This window comes from Equus przewalskii, chromosome 26 (assembly GCF_037783145.1).
Source record: "Equus przewalskii isolate Varuska chromosome 26, EquPr2, whole genome shotgun sequence".
NCBI classification, from domain to species: Eukaryota; Metazoa; Chordata; class Mammalia; order Perissodactyla; family Equidae; genus Equus; species Equus przewalskii.
Window position 1 is genome coordinate 26,154,541 of NC_091856.1, and position 13,252 is coordinate 26,167,792.

General features: G+C 36.8%; 1 protein-coding gene across 2 annotated transcripts; it reads right to left on the reverse strand.

Moving 5' to 3' along the window:
• Positions 1 to 1,046: 1,046 nt before the first annotated feature.
• LOC103555979 (olfactory receptor 1J1-like) lies at positions 1,047 to 5,949 on the reverse strand. Of its 2 annotated transcripts, XM_070595235.1 has the most exons (2): positions 5,933 to 5,949; positions 1,047 to 1,989 (listed from the first exon to the last, which is right to left on the reverse strand). In XM_070595235.1, the coding sequence occupies exon 2, from the start codon at positions 1,986 to 1,988 to the stop codon at positions 1,047 to 1,049; it is 942 nt and encodes a 313-aa protein (XP_070451336.1). In that variant the 5' UTR covers position 1,989; positions 5,933 to 5,949. The 2 variants fall into 2 exon arrangements, with proteins under 2 accessions (XP_070451336.1, XP_008526052.2); XM_008527830.2 differs by lacking the exon at positions 5,933 to 5,949 and having other exon boundaries at positions 1,047 to 1,988.
• Between the last annotated feature and the right edge of the window lie 7,303 nt (positions 5,950 to 13,252).

Genomic DNA, 13,252 nt, shown 5'->3' on the forward strand with positions numbered 1-13,252 from the left:
TGACAATTTTCCTCACACACAGACAAAATTAGTTATGAAATTGATCATTGAGTACTTCCTATAAACATCTTCATTTTGGGTCTTCCAACTCACTTTGGTATCTTCCGTCTATCAAATCTTGGTGCCTCAGTTGAAACTTCTAGGTTAACATCCTGACCCATGCTGTTCCCTCTTCCTATGGTCATCAAGACAAGATAGAACTTTTCGTGTCTAGATAATACTGATTTGTCAAGTCTCAGGTAAAGCAACGTCTTCTCCGGGAAATTTTTCATATCCCCTGCTGAGCTAATTATTCCTCCTCAGGACACAGCGTTCCATGTAAACAATTATGGTCCTTGGTTGAAGAACTCTGGAGTTCTGCCAAGATTGAAATATTACTTTCATTAAGTGCAATTTTAAGAAGTTCTTCAGCTTTTTGAGCCTGAGTTTTCCCACCATATTTCTTAGGGTTGTTATCAGGATTAAAGTAGATGATTTTAATGCATATTAAGCTCTTTGACCAGTACCTGAGACAAAGGAGTTGACATTTATTTTGTTGCTGAATATCTGTATGTGTTTGGGGAGAAAGTATGGGTTATATTCCTGAAGGACAAGAAAGCAGTGTGTTGATTATCATATAAAGAAAGTAAAATTTAATTAATTCTCCCTCAAAGGGATCATGGTCCCTGAATGCTTGGGTGCCTGGGTAAAGGAGAAGCCATATTGTCACCAAAATGGAAAATTCTTTAGAAATGAAAATGTGAAACTCCAAAAACATTTTGTAACAACTTTAATATTGGGGAACCACCAGCTTTAATGGCTTCCATTCAATGATAACTGCTGAAGTGCCATAGAACCCTCAAAGTATTTTACAATCCCCACTATCCAAGAGAACTTTAGCCCCACTTTATTCAAGTCCTATAAACCAAATTCTATTTTACTTCTCTAATAGTTTCAAGAATAATTCCAGAAAAGATTTCTGAGTAGCAGCTGTGGAAAGAAGACAAGTGAGCTATATATTATTGTGGAAATAGGTTCATATAGGTGTTTTAAAACAAAGGTAAGTATCAGCTGGAGGAGTATGTTTTCTTACTCAGGAGTTTTCTCAAGGCCTTTTTCATGTCTTTATTTCTCAGGCTATAAATGAAGGGATTCAACATGGGAATGGCCACTGTGTACATCAATGAAGCAATTATGTTATTGTTGTTGGCATTGTTGGATGAGGGAAGAAAATACAGACCAATAATTGCCCCATAGTAAAGTGTCACTACTGAGAGATGAGATCCACATGTTGACAAGGCTTTGCAGATGCCATGGGCAGAGGGAACTTGGAGGATGGTGGCCCCAATATGGCCATAAGAAACCAGGATGCCTAAGAATGGAAGCACAATTGTTGCTAATCCCACAGTAAAGATTGCCAATTTGTTGAGGGAAATGTCTGAGCAGGACAATTTGAGCAGGGCAGCAAGGTCACAGAAGAAGTGAGGGAGAGTGTGGTGAGCACAGAAGGAAAGCCGGGCCAGGAGGAGGGTGTGCAAAAGAGCACACGCATGGGCAATGAGCCAGGGCCTGGCCACCAGCATGATACAAACTCTCTGACTCACGATGGTGGTATAATGGAGAGGATGACAGATGGCCACATACCTGTCATAAGCCATTGAAGTGATCAGGAAACTGTCCAAATCAGCAAAGAAGATGAAAAAATATGTCTGTGAAATGCATCCTGCATAGGGGATGGATTTGTGCTTAGTGTGCATGTTCATCAGCATCTTAGGGACGGTGACAGATGAGAAGGAGACATCAGTGAAGGCCAAGTGGCTGAGGAAGAAGTACATGGGGGTGTGGAGGTGAGAGTCCAGCCTGATGAGCAGGATGATGAGTAGGTTCCCCAGCACCGTGATCAGGTACATGCCCAGGAACAGGATGAAGAACAGGCCCTCCTGCTCTGGCTCGATGGGGAGCCCAAGGAGGAGGAACTCATACACGCTGCTCTGGTTCTCTCCTCTCATACTGATATATCAGCTGGAGGGGATTACTGTAGAAAGCTGAGGGGGAAAGGAATGTCTCAAAATAAAAAAAATGATAATAGTGGCATAGCATAAAAGAGATGTTCTTTTGATTTTTAGAATGTCTTCATCCATATTTTCTTATATTTGACATATATTTTTCAGATAAAAGTAGAAGTGTAGGTTTATGATATACAGCTACTTTTTCTATCAATCTGGCCCCAGTCTCTGTAAATGATAATACTAACAGTGTTTATTAAACATTGTCCTTATGTGTTGTTCTTATAGCTTACATGTAGTAACTGATTCCATAGTCTGAAGTATATGAACTAGGTAGGGACTGTTATTATTTCCACTTTCCTATGGGATAGCTGAAGCAGACAGTCTCACAGTCACTGAGGTAAGAAGAGGAGAAGCTGGGATTTGGGCCCAAGTGTTTTGACTCCAGAATTTGGTCTCTGGAAGCAAAACAAATTATTTGACATCAGAAATATCATTGCCCTTCCTAATTTTCTGTGTAATAATCTCTTTAATACTGTATCCTCCTCCTGTCTACACATCTTAGATTATTTCTAATTTGTTCATTGGCTGTAGACCCAGAATCTATCAAAGAAAATGAATGCACACACAATATAAATTAGTCTATCCAGTAAAAGATAAGATATTCAAATTAAATTCATCATAGAGGTATCTTTAAGAAACTTGCATCAGACCTTGTTCAAGACTCAGGTTTAACCCTAATAATCCTAATAATAATAAACCCTAATAATAATATTATTTAGTTGTCACATGAAATTGCATTCAAAGAAGTATAATCTAAAAATGAAACATAATTATAAAAAGGAATTCTAATCTTTTCATTGTCTCTAAAATAGACTGTAAGAGATTTATTTCCTAACTCCAATCAATGGTTGTCAAAATGTCTATATATTTTTTAAAAGAGAAGATAGGGAGTCACTATAACCTATCAAAGCTGATTATAAAGATATATTGATTTCAACAGAAAATGCATTTTACAAGATAAACTAATAAAACAGTGGAAGAAAATAGAGAGTCTAGAAACAGACACGTTTATAATGAGGACTTGGCCTCACCATCACTTTTTCAGCTGGATTCAGAAGACAACCAGGTATGAGTCCTGGTTCCTCTACCTCCAACTGAGTGAAAAGAATAGTGTAATTATGAAACAAATGAATCCAGTAGTGAAAATTCATGTCAAATGACAACTTTCAATGACTGCTGCAAAGTGTAGGGAGCCAATTGGCTCCCTATAGTGTCTGGAATCAGAAATTAAATCAGAATATCTGTGAATATGTTAGTTGTCTGAGAAACAGGTGAAAGGTAGTTTGCTACTCAGTCCTAGAAACAGTAAGCCTTCTGCACAGATTCCAGCACCTTGGCCCCAACCCTGACGCCACAGTCATCATGGATTGTGGAAAATGAATGATGGACTACTCTCTCTAATTTTCTTGAGAGTCTTCAGATTTTATGGATCCATTTGTGGGGGTGGGGGTGGGGTGCCGTGAAGAACTATGGCTGTACAGTGTGATTTCCAGAAAAGCGTTGAGCCTTCCACACCCTTACCCAAAATACCACCGTTAATAGGTTGCTGGTACCTGAAATTCTTTCACCAGGAGAAAAAAAGATTTTAAAGTCTCAATTACAGATTAGATTTAAAAGTAAATATCTCTGGAAGACAGAGCCCTGTGGCCAGCAGTCTCACTGAGATGGCATGGCTTGGAACTGTTAATATTTGGGAACAACATTTAGATGGCAGAACAAGGGCACCGACCTCCTCAGACAAAGTGAGAAGGGGAGATTGTTGGGGATTACAGGTGGAATGAAGTCAGAGGCTGAAGACACTGATAACAAATTTACTGTCCTTCCACTTTGTCTGAGATGACTGATAAAGGGATAGAAATAGTCACATTATTAATAAAAAAATCTGATTTACCATCTAATTTTCACCAGGTGCTTTTCAAGTGCTGTTCACTACTTCCCACAACCTTTCAACATAGTCATTCTGATCCTCAGAACATTGGGACTGAGTGAAGAAACTTGCCTAATGTTATTGTACTACTATATGGTGAACCTGGAACTTGATCCCATGTCTATCTGACTTCAAGGACTATATTTCTCCCAGTGTGTTACCTGCCTTCATTGACTATATCCTCAAGTGTGACAGTCCTTGCTGCCTGAGAGCACTCAAGAATTTCAAGAAGTAAATCAGGAAGTTTGAGGATGAATGAAAATCTATGGTTTCAAGATATGTGCCTAGATGTTAATATCAATGATAATAATGATAAAATTATAATAATTTTTCATTAATCAAATATTTATTGTCTGAATAATGTAGGCCAGATGCTATGACATGTACTGTATATCGTATCAGCCTAACAGGACCACAAAAATGGAATTATTCTCATTTAACCATTTGGAAACTAGGGCTTAGAGAGTGTAAGTAATTTTCCTAAAATCATTCAGTATGAAAATGATGGACAGATCATTTAAACCCAGATTTATCTGATTTCAAACCCATGTTGCTAACCACCAAGCAATAGTGCCTCCAGCAGAGCATGATTTGATGAAAAAGAGACATCTGGATATGTGTTTCCCATTAAAGAGAAGAAGATGGGATCTATAATTTCCCCAAAGCCTTTTGATAGATATATTGCCTCTGTTGTTAATCAGACGATCAGAAGTGCCTAGAGAGACTAGGATACCAGCTACGGGGTTTACAGAGAGTAAAATGAAAAGAAAGAGTAAAGTGAAAGAGCAGAGCTCATAAAGTGAATTTGTGAGGTCTCCAGAAAAAAAGCAGATCAGATCCTGGCAAATGTGGTTGATGGACTTCCTAATTTCTGTTAATAAGGCAACTATTATTCACATCCATTGGAAATAATATCATGTAGCCAGTAAAATTCATTCATGAAAAGCTCATGATATAATATTTGAAAACACAATAGAAAATTATGTATAGTCATGCTTACAGTTATTTGTAAAAACAATGCAGATTATATTATTATTTTATTAAACGTGGAGTTTTGCTCACAGTTTGGATGCATGACAGATATTCAACAAAACTGTGAAAGAAATAGCGTTTTCCTAGAGAAGTGTAAACTCCAAAGAGTAATAATTATTTTGTCCATCTAAGTTGAGATGATACACGAAAACTATAAAAGTGCTTGATACAAGTATAATCATCTGCAAGATTTTGTAGAAGACCATTCTCAAACACATACACACACTCTCACACACACACACACATATTGATTGCTGAGTGAAGTCTATAGGCACTGCCCTTACCTATCTCAGGAGTAATAAATGCAAGCACTACTGTCAGCTTCAGGGTAGGAACTAACTTTTCTTTAGATCTTGTGCAGGGAAAATGTCACAAACTCAACTCTGAAGTGGGAAGGAAGTACACGCTCTCTTTTTCACCAGATCCAGACAGTGACAAAGGCATCCATTTTTAGCAGCCACTCTGAGAACCCAGAAAACCCAGGGAACAGATTTTGGTGAAGGACAATTTGGGAGTAATTACTGCATTTCCCTTAGCCACTCCCAGGGGATAGGTGCCCTTGCCAGATACTAAAGATAGTCAACTCCTTTGGGTATATGAATGAGGACTTCTATTATTTGCAGATTCATTTTTTCATGGAGAATTTTAACATCTATGAATTCACTTAAGCTTCACAATAATTCTTCAGGTGGATAGTGGTTTTTTCCCCCATTTTATTGTGATTGATAATGGCTCACAGGAAAATGGACAAATGAGGTTTCAAACCCAAATGCATTACCTTCAAACCAAAAGCCTAGTTGCATCTCACCATAATAGTAGGCTTTGTATCTTATGGACTTCTTCCTTCCCATATTCTATCTGGAACTGGGAGGAGAATGGCCACTAGTTCCAGGGAATAAAAACACTTATCAAGGAATAGTTAGGCTTCTGTTTTTTACAAATAGAGAGTACTTTTTCCTACAGAAACACCTGAATTGCATGTATGTAGAGATTTTTCTTGTTGGCTATAACACATAATAGTTGGCACATTCTCAGAGCTCAAAATATATTTTTAATCATAAGATTGAGTGTGAGAAGCCTTTGGAAACCTGTTCCATTCAGATTGGCAAAAATAGAGAAGAGATAACAGATCGAGCAGAGAAGATAGCATTCTATACATTATTTTTTCAATAACTCATTCATTATTTTACTCATTCACAAAAATATTGTGTAGCTACGATGTGGCAAAGAATTTGAGTATTCTGAGTAAATATCTGAAAAAAAAATACATTGGGAGTGCTCCCAAAGTAGTGAGCAGAATAGACAAAACAGTGTGTGTCAAGTGCAATTAAGGTGAGTGATGAGTGCTTTGGGAACACAGAAGAAGGGTGTCAAACTGAAATTTAAGTGGTCAATCAAGGCAGACTTGTAGGAAGTTGCATGTAAGCAGATACCCGAGACAATCAAAACAAGTAAAATGTGATACAGACAGCACAGGGACAGATATTTGGAAGGGAGAAAAAGAGAGGAACAGGAAAAGACCTGGAGAAGAGAAAGGTGGCAAGTTTGGAAAGATGTTATTAGGAAAATTAGAATAGCTGAAATGTACACTTTCAACAGGGGAAGAGGTTCAGGATGAGGCCAGAAGATTAGCAGGAATGAATCATGCAGAACCTTGGAAGCCATGCTGAACAATGTGCACTTTATCCAAAAGGAAAGGGAGAACTGTAGAAGGATTTGATAAGAATATTGACAGTGTCATGTTTAAAACTATCACTATAGGTGAAGAATGGATAATGAGCATGTGTTCAGTGGGTGGAGGGAATGTTGGCAGAACAGGAATAATGTGGTGAGATGGGATACCAGAAGCAAGAAGACTAGTTAGGACGTGACCACAGTCATTTAGGTAAGAGAGTATAGAAGTCTGTCTAAGAGATAATGGAGTCGGAGAGAACTATGTGGATTTCAGTCTCCTTCAGAGTCAAAATCTGAAGGATGTGGCAATTTTGATGTGAGCTGACTTTGACAAAACTATATAAAATAAGGAAAACATAGGAGTTAAAAACCTCTCTAAATTTATGGCTCGGCCAGCTAAGTGTATGGTTGTGCTATTCACTGCAACAGGGAGCACAGGAGGAGAAACAGGTTTGAGAAGTTTTTAACACACTGAGTATGAAGTACTCATGGGTCATCCATGAAAATAAGTTCAGGAGACAGGCGGGTCTATTTTGGATAGAGATAGAAATTCTTGGGCCATCAACATAGAAGAGGACACAATTGCCTGAAAAGAAATGAGATGAATAAGAAAAGTTGAGAAAAGAGAGCAAGAATGTAAAGGAAAGAGAAAAGGGAGGAGAAGAAGGAGGAGGGAAAGAAAAGCAAAGGAAAGGAAGAGAACAGGGTGGAGGATAGATCATAATGAATATTGACAATTAAGGAAATGGTAGAGAAAGAGTGTTCTAAAAAAGACTTCAAAGAACTACCAGAGACATAGAAGGAAAATATAAAAATGTGGGACCCTGGGAACCAAGGGAAGAGAAGGTTAAGTGTTGAAAATCACTCATTGAATTTAGTACTAAGGAGGATTTTGATGATGTAACCAGAAGCAATTTCAGTGGGTGGTGGGAACAGAATATAGATTAGAGTTCATTGAGGAATAAATGGAAAGTAAGAAGCGCAGAAGGGGACTATTTGGCCTGACCCAACATTGAATCTTTACTAGCTGGTGGGATGGAACACCATTGTGGTAAACACTTGGGCAAATTGGTAAGAAAGTAATAAATCAGGAGATCCATCCTGAAGAGGTAATAGAATGAAGACAAAACAAATTTTGGAGAAAAACAGACAGGATCAGAGACTGGATAGATTTATGAGGCCAAAGATCCTCCATAATGAGTAGAGTGGAAAGATAGTGCACTAACTGAATGTTTAAACAATATTTAATAGTTAAAGTAATTCCAGTTTTCATATTATAGCCATGGGAAGACATGGCTAAAGTGTGATGGAGGTCAAGGTCATTGAACAGAAGATCAAAGAATAAATTTACAATGTCCTTGAATGGTTCATTCATGCAAATGTTGAAGGCACCCAAGTTGATGGGCAACTTGTAGGGAAGAAGCAAGCTAATTCAGGTACCAAAGCCATAACAAAATAGGAGTCATTGGAGTTTTGTAGTTGGTGGTGTAGGCTTTGATGTATAACAGTTTCTACTCTTTGCCTAGCACTGAAAAAGACTTATGCAAAAATACATCTAATTACTGCATAATTTAAAAAGATAAGAATCAGTTACAGCCTAATTTCTATCAATAAGGGAAGGGTTAAGGCAACTATGGTACATATCCATTGGAAGAAATATTACACAACCATTAAAATGATGTTTATGAAAAGCTGATGATATTATTTTTGAAACAGTGTAATAGAAAATTGTGTATAGGCATGTTTACAACTATTGGCAAAAATGCAGGTTATCAGTTTTTTTAAAACCTGAAAGTATGTGCTCTAAAATGTTAACAGAATCTGTATTTTGTTCTTGGGAGTAGATGCATTTATGTGTTTTAAAAATATTTCTTTCCCATAACATTGATATAACCATGCATTCCTTTTATAAGTAATGAAAATATTGGAAAGTTTTCTGAACCACTGTTGATTCTCAGGGGAAAGATAGTGGTCCAGGAAAAAAGGTCTGTATACTTTCTTCCCCACTCTCATAGGTTCATCTGCTTGTTTTTGCCAAAATACTCTTCATTTTAAGAAAAAGGCCAAAATAAATCCTCAATGATTATTATCTCAGGACATAAATACTTCTTTGTCCTATGTATCTCAACAGTAAGAATCATGAACGCCACAATAAATGATCATTTTGTCCAAAGGGTCAATTTCAAAGAACCTGAAACTTTTCAATTGTAAGTGTAAATTTTTCTGGTTATATCTGTCAAGTTTATGTTCCTATTTGCAAGCTGTTTTTCTTCGTGGGGTTTACTTGGTCTATCTTCCATTCCTTCTCCTCTCTGTACCTTCTTTCCTTTCTTCCTTTCTATCTTCCTTTATTCCTTCCCACCTTCTTCTTTCTTCCCTTCTTTTCTTCCCTCCTTGAAAACTATTTTTATTTGATGTCACCAAACCTAAGTTTGTCAATAAAGCTATAAAACCTCCAAAAAAGTGATTATCCCTGACTATTCTCACTTTTCATTTCATAATTATCACCAGAGATAAGAAACACAAAGTCATTTCTATTTGGTTACCTGGTGGGTAGGGCCCAATAAAATCCCTTTGAATAGGATATGGTTCTACCTAAATTTTCAGAGGCGATTTGATCATTGGCTTTCTATTGGGACCTGGTTGGAGCCAGTAATTCTTTTTTTTTTTTAAGCTCTCTGGAGGTTACCTATGCCAAAGCGTGATTATGACTGGGAAAGTAGACCTGAAACAGAAAGGATGCTGAGGCTGTCTTGAGATCCTTTCTCTGCGGGCTCATTCTCTAAAGTTCCCAGCACAAACACCCTTCCTACAGGACATCTTTTCTAGAGGAATAAATGGGCAAATTGGGCAATTAATTCAAGTTTGATGGATCTGTTTAACTGAAAATTACAAGTCCTGTACCCTACCCCCGAGAGCTCTCTCCTTGGCTGATTATATTCCTCAGTTCGTAGATCTGAGGCTGGTATACAGGACTGAGAGTCTGAATTTGAAGCTTTTCTTTTGATGCCCAAGAAATATCTAGAAACTTGGAAGCTGATATTTAGGTCCCCTAAAGACAATTTTGGGATACATTTGCCTACAAACAATGGATCATAAATGCAGGCAAAGTCAGTATTGAGGATGGAATGTATCCCTCCAAAGAGTCTAATGATAAACACTTCAACTTTGCCACAAAATCCCAAAATTAAAAATAGAACAATTTGTAACAGCAATTACTCAGAGGAGGAGAGGAGAGGGAAGGAACCTACTTAGGTTAATGGAGATAAGAGGATATGAGAAAATGGACTATCTCATCTCCAATATCTTTCATACAATCCTCACAGTAATCACTAAACAATAAAGCAGAGCAGAGCCGCAATTCACAAAGAGAGAGAAAACTGAGAAAACCTCCTCAGGAAACCAGCAAATGAAATGGCATTCAGAAATACAAAGAAAGAGAAACAATGGGAATATAGAACAACCAGAAAACAAGAGAGAAAATGGCAGTATTTAGCCCTCATATATCAATAATCACTTTAAATCTAAATGGATTGAATTCTCCAATAAAAAGACACAGAGTAGCTAGATGGAATAAAAAACAAGTCCTAACAATATGCTGCCTCCAGGAAACACACCTCAGCTCTAAAGACAAACATAGATTCAGATGAAGGGATGGAAGACAATACACCAAGCTAATGGAAACAAGAGAAAGCAGATGTTGCCATACTTAAATCAGACAAAGCAGACTTCACATTAAAAAACACAATGAGAGAAAATGAGGCAGTATATAATGATAAAAGAGACATTCCACCAAAATACCATAATGCTTGTTAACATATATGCACCAAACACAGGAGCACCAAAGTACATAAAACAACTATTAATAGACCTAAAGAGAGAGATGAGCAGCAATGCAATAATAGTAGTGGAGCTCAACACCCCACTTACATCAAAGGACAGTTCATACAGACAAAAAGTAAACAATGAAATAGTAAACTTACATGGAACACTTGATCAGATGAACTTAGATATATACAGAACACTCCATCCAAAAAGAGCAGAATACACATTCTTCTCAAGTGTACACAGATCATTCTCAAACATAGACCATACGTTGGGAAACAAGGCAAGCCTAAGTAAATTTAAGATTATTGAAATCATCTCAATCATCTTTTCTGACCACAATGCTATGAAACTAGACATTAACCACAAGAAAAAATGGGAAAGTCAGAAATATGTGCAGACAAAACAACATGCTACTGAACAACCACTGTATCAATGAGGAAATCGAAGGAGAAATTAAAAAAATACCTAGAGACAAATGAAAATGAAAACACAACATACCAACTCTTACGAGATGAAGCAAAAACAGTCATAGGAGGGAAACTCACAGCAATATAGGCTCACCTCAACAAACAAGAAAAACATCTCAAATAAATAATCTTAAACTGCATGGAACAGAACTAGAAAAAGAAGAACAAACAAAGCCCCAAGTAAGCAGAAGGAAGGAAATAATGAAAATCAGAGCAGAAATAAATGAAGTAGCAATTAAAAAACAGTAGAAAGGATTAATGAAACTAACAGCTGGTTCTTTGAGAAGATAAGCAAAATCGGCAAACCCTTAGCCAGACTCACCAAGATAAACATAGGGAAGGATCAAATGAATACAATTAGAAGTGAAAGAGGAGAAATTACATCAGATACTGCATAAACGTAAAGGATTATGACAATATATGAAAATATGTATGCCCACAAATCAGATAACCTAGAAGAAATGGATAAATTTTATTAGACTCATTCCACCTTATAAAATTGAATCAAGAAGAAGTAGAGAATCTGAATAGATGAATTACAAGTAAAGAGAGTGAAAGAGTAATGAAAAAACTCCCACACAACAAAAGTCTAGGACCAGATGGCTTCTCTGGAGAATTTTACCAAACTTTCAAAGAAAATTTAATACATTTCCTACTCAAAATATCCCACAAAATTGAGGAAGACAGAACACTTCCTAACTCATTGTATGAAGCCAATTACCCTAATATGAAAACCAGACAAGGAAAATGCAAAGATGGAAAGTTACAGGCCAATATCATTGATGAACTTAGATGCAAAAATCCTCAACAAAATATTGGCAAACCGAATACAGCAATACATTAAAAAGATCGTACACCATGATCAATAGAATTTAGTCCAGGGATGCAGGTATGTTTCAACATCTGCAAATGAATCAATGTGATACATCACATTAACAAGATGAGGAACAAAAAACATATTTTCATCTCAATAGATGCAGAGAGAGCTTTTGACAAGATCCAACATCCATTTATGATAGAAAATGGGTAGAGAAGAAAATTACCTCAACATAATAAAGGCCATATACAACAAACACATAGGTAACAGAATACTTAATGGGGAAAAAGTGAAAGTGATACCTCTGAGACCAGGAACAAGACAAGAGCGCCCCCTCTTGCCACTCCTATTCAACATAGTGGAGGTATTGTCCAATGAAACTAGGTCAGAAAAAAAAAAGGAATCCAAATTAGAAAGAAAGAAGTGAAACTCTTGCTGTTTGCAGATCACATGATTCTATATATAGAATACCCTAAAGAATCCATCATATAACTATGAGAAATAATCAACTACAGCAACGTTGCAGGGGTACAAAATCAACTTACAAAAACCAGCTGCATTCTATACACTGAAAGTGAACTAGCAGGAAGAGAAATCAAGACTACAATCTCATTTACAATCCCAAGAAAAGGAATAAAGTATCTACGAATAAACTTGATCAAAGAGGTGAAAGACCCAAACACTGAAAACTGTTAAGACATTATTGAAAGAAATTAAAGAAGACAAAGACATGGAAAGATACTCCATGCTCATGGATTGGAAGAATCAATACAGTTAAAATGTCCATATTACCTACAGCAAACTACAGATTCAATGCATTCCCAATCAGAGGCCCAAAGATATTCTTCATGGAAATAGAACAATGAATCCTAAAATATATATGGAACAACAAAACACCCTGAATAGCCAAAGCAATCCTGAGAAAAAAGAACAAAGCTGGAGGAATCACAATCCCTGACTTCAAAACATACTACAAAACTATAGTAATCAAAACAGCATGGTACTGACAGAGAAACAGACACACAGATCAATAGAACAGAATTGCAAGTCCAGAAATAAATATATGGACAGTTAATCTTTGACAAAGGATCTAGAAACATACAAAGGAGAAAAGAAGTTCTCTTCAATAAATGGTGTTATGAAAACTGGACAGCCACATGCAAAAAAGTGAAAGTAGACCATTATCTTGCAACGTAGATAAAAATTAACTCAAAAGGATTAAAGACATGAATGTAAGACCTGAAACCATAAAACTCCTAGAAGAAAATATAGGCAGTACACAAATTGACATTGGTCTTTGCAGCATCTTTTCAAATACCATGTCTACTCAGGTAGGGGAAACCAATGATAAAGTTAACAGATGGGACTCCATCAGACTAAAAAGCTTCTGAAAAACAAAGGAAACCATGAGCAAAAGAAAAGACAATCTACCAGACTGGAGACCATATTTGCAAATCAT

Excerpts from the sequence above, each read along its gene's own strand:
- LOC103555979 (XM_070595235.1), bottom strand. The coding sequence starts at position 1,988 with ATGAGAGGAGAGAACCAGAGCAGCGTGTATGAGTTCCTCCTCCTTGGG.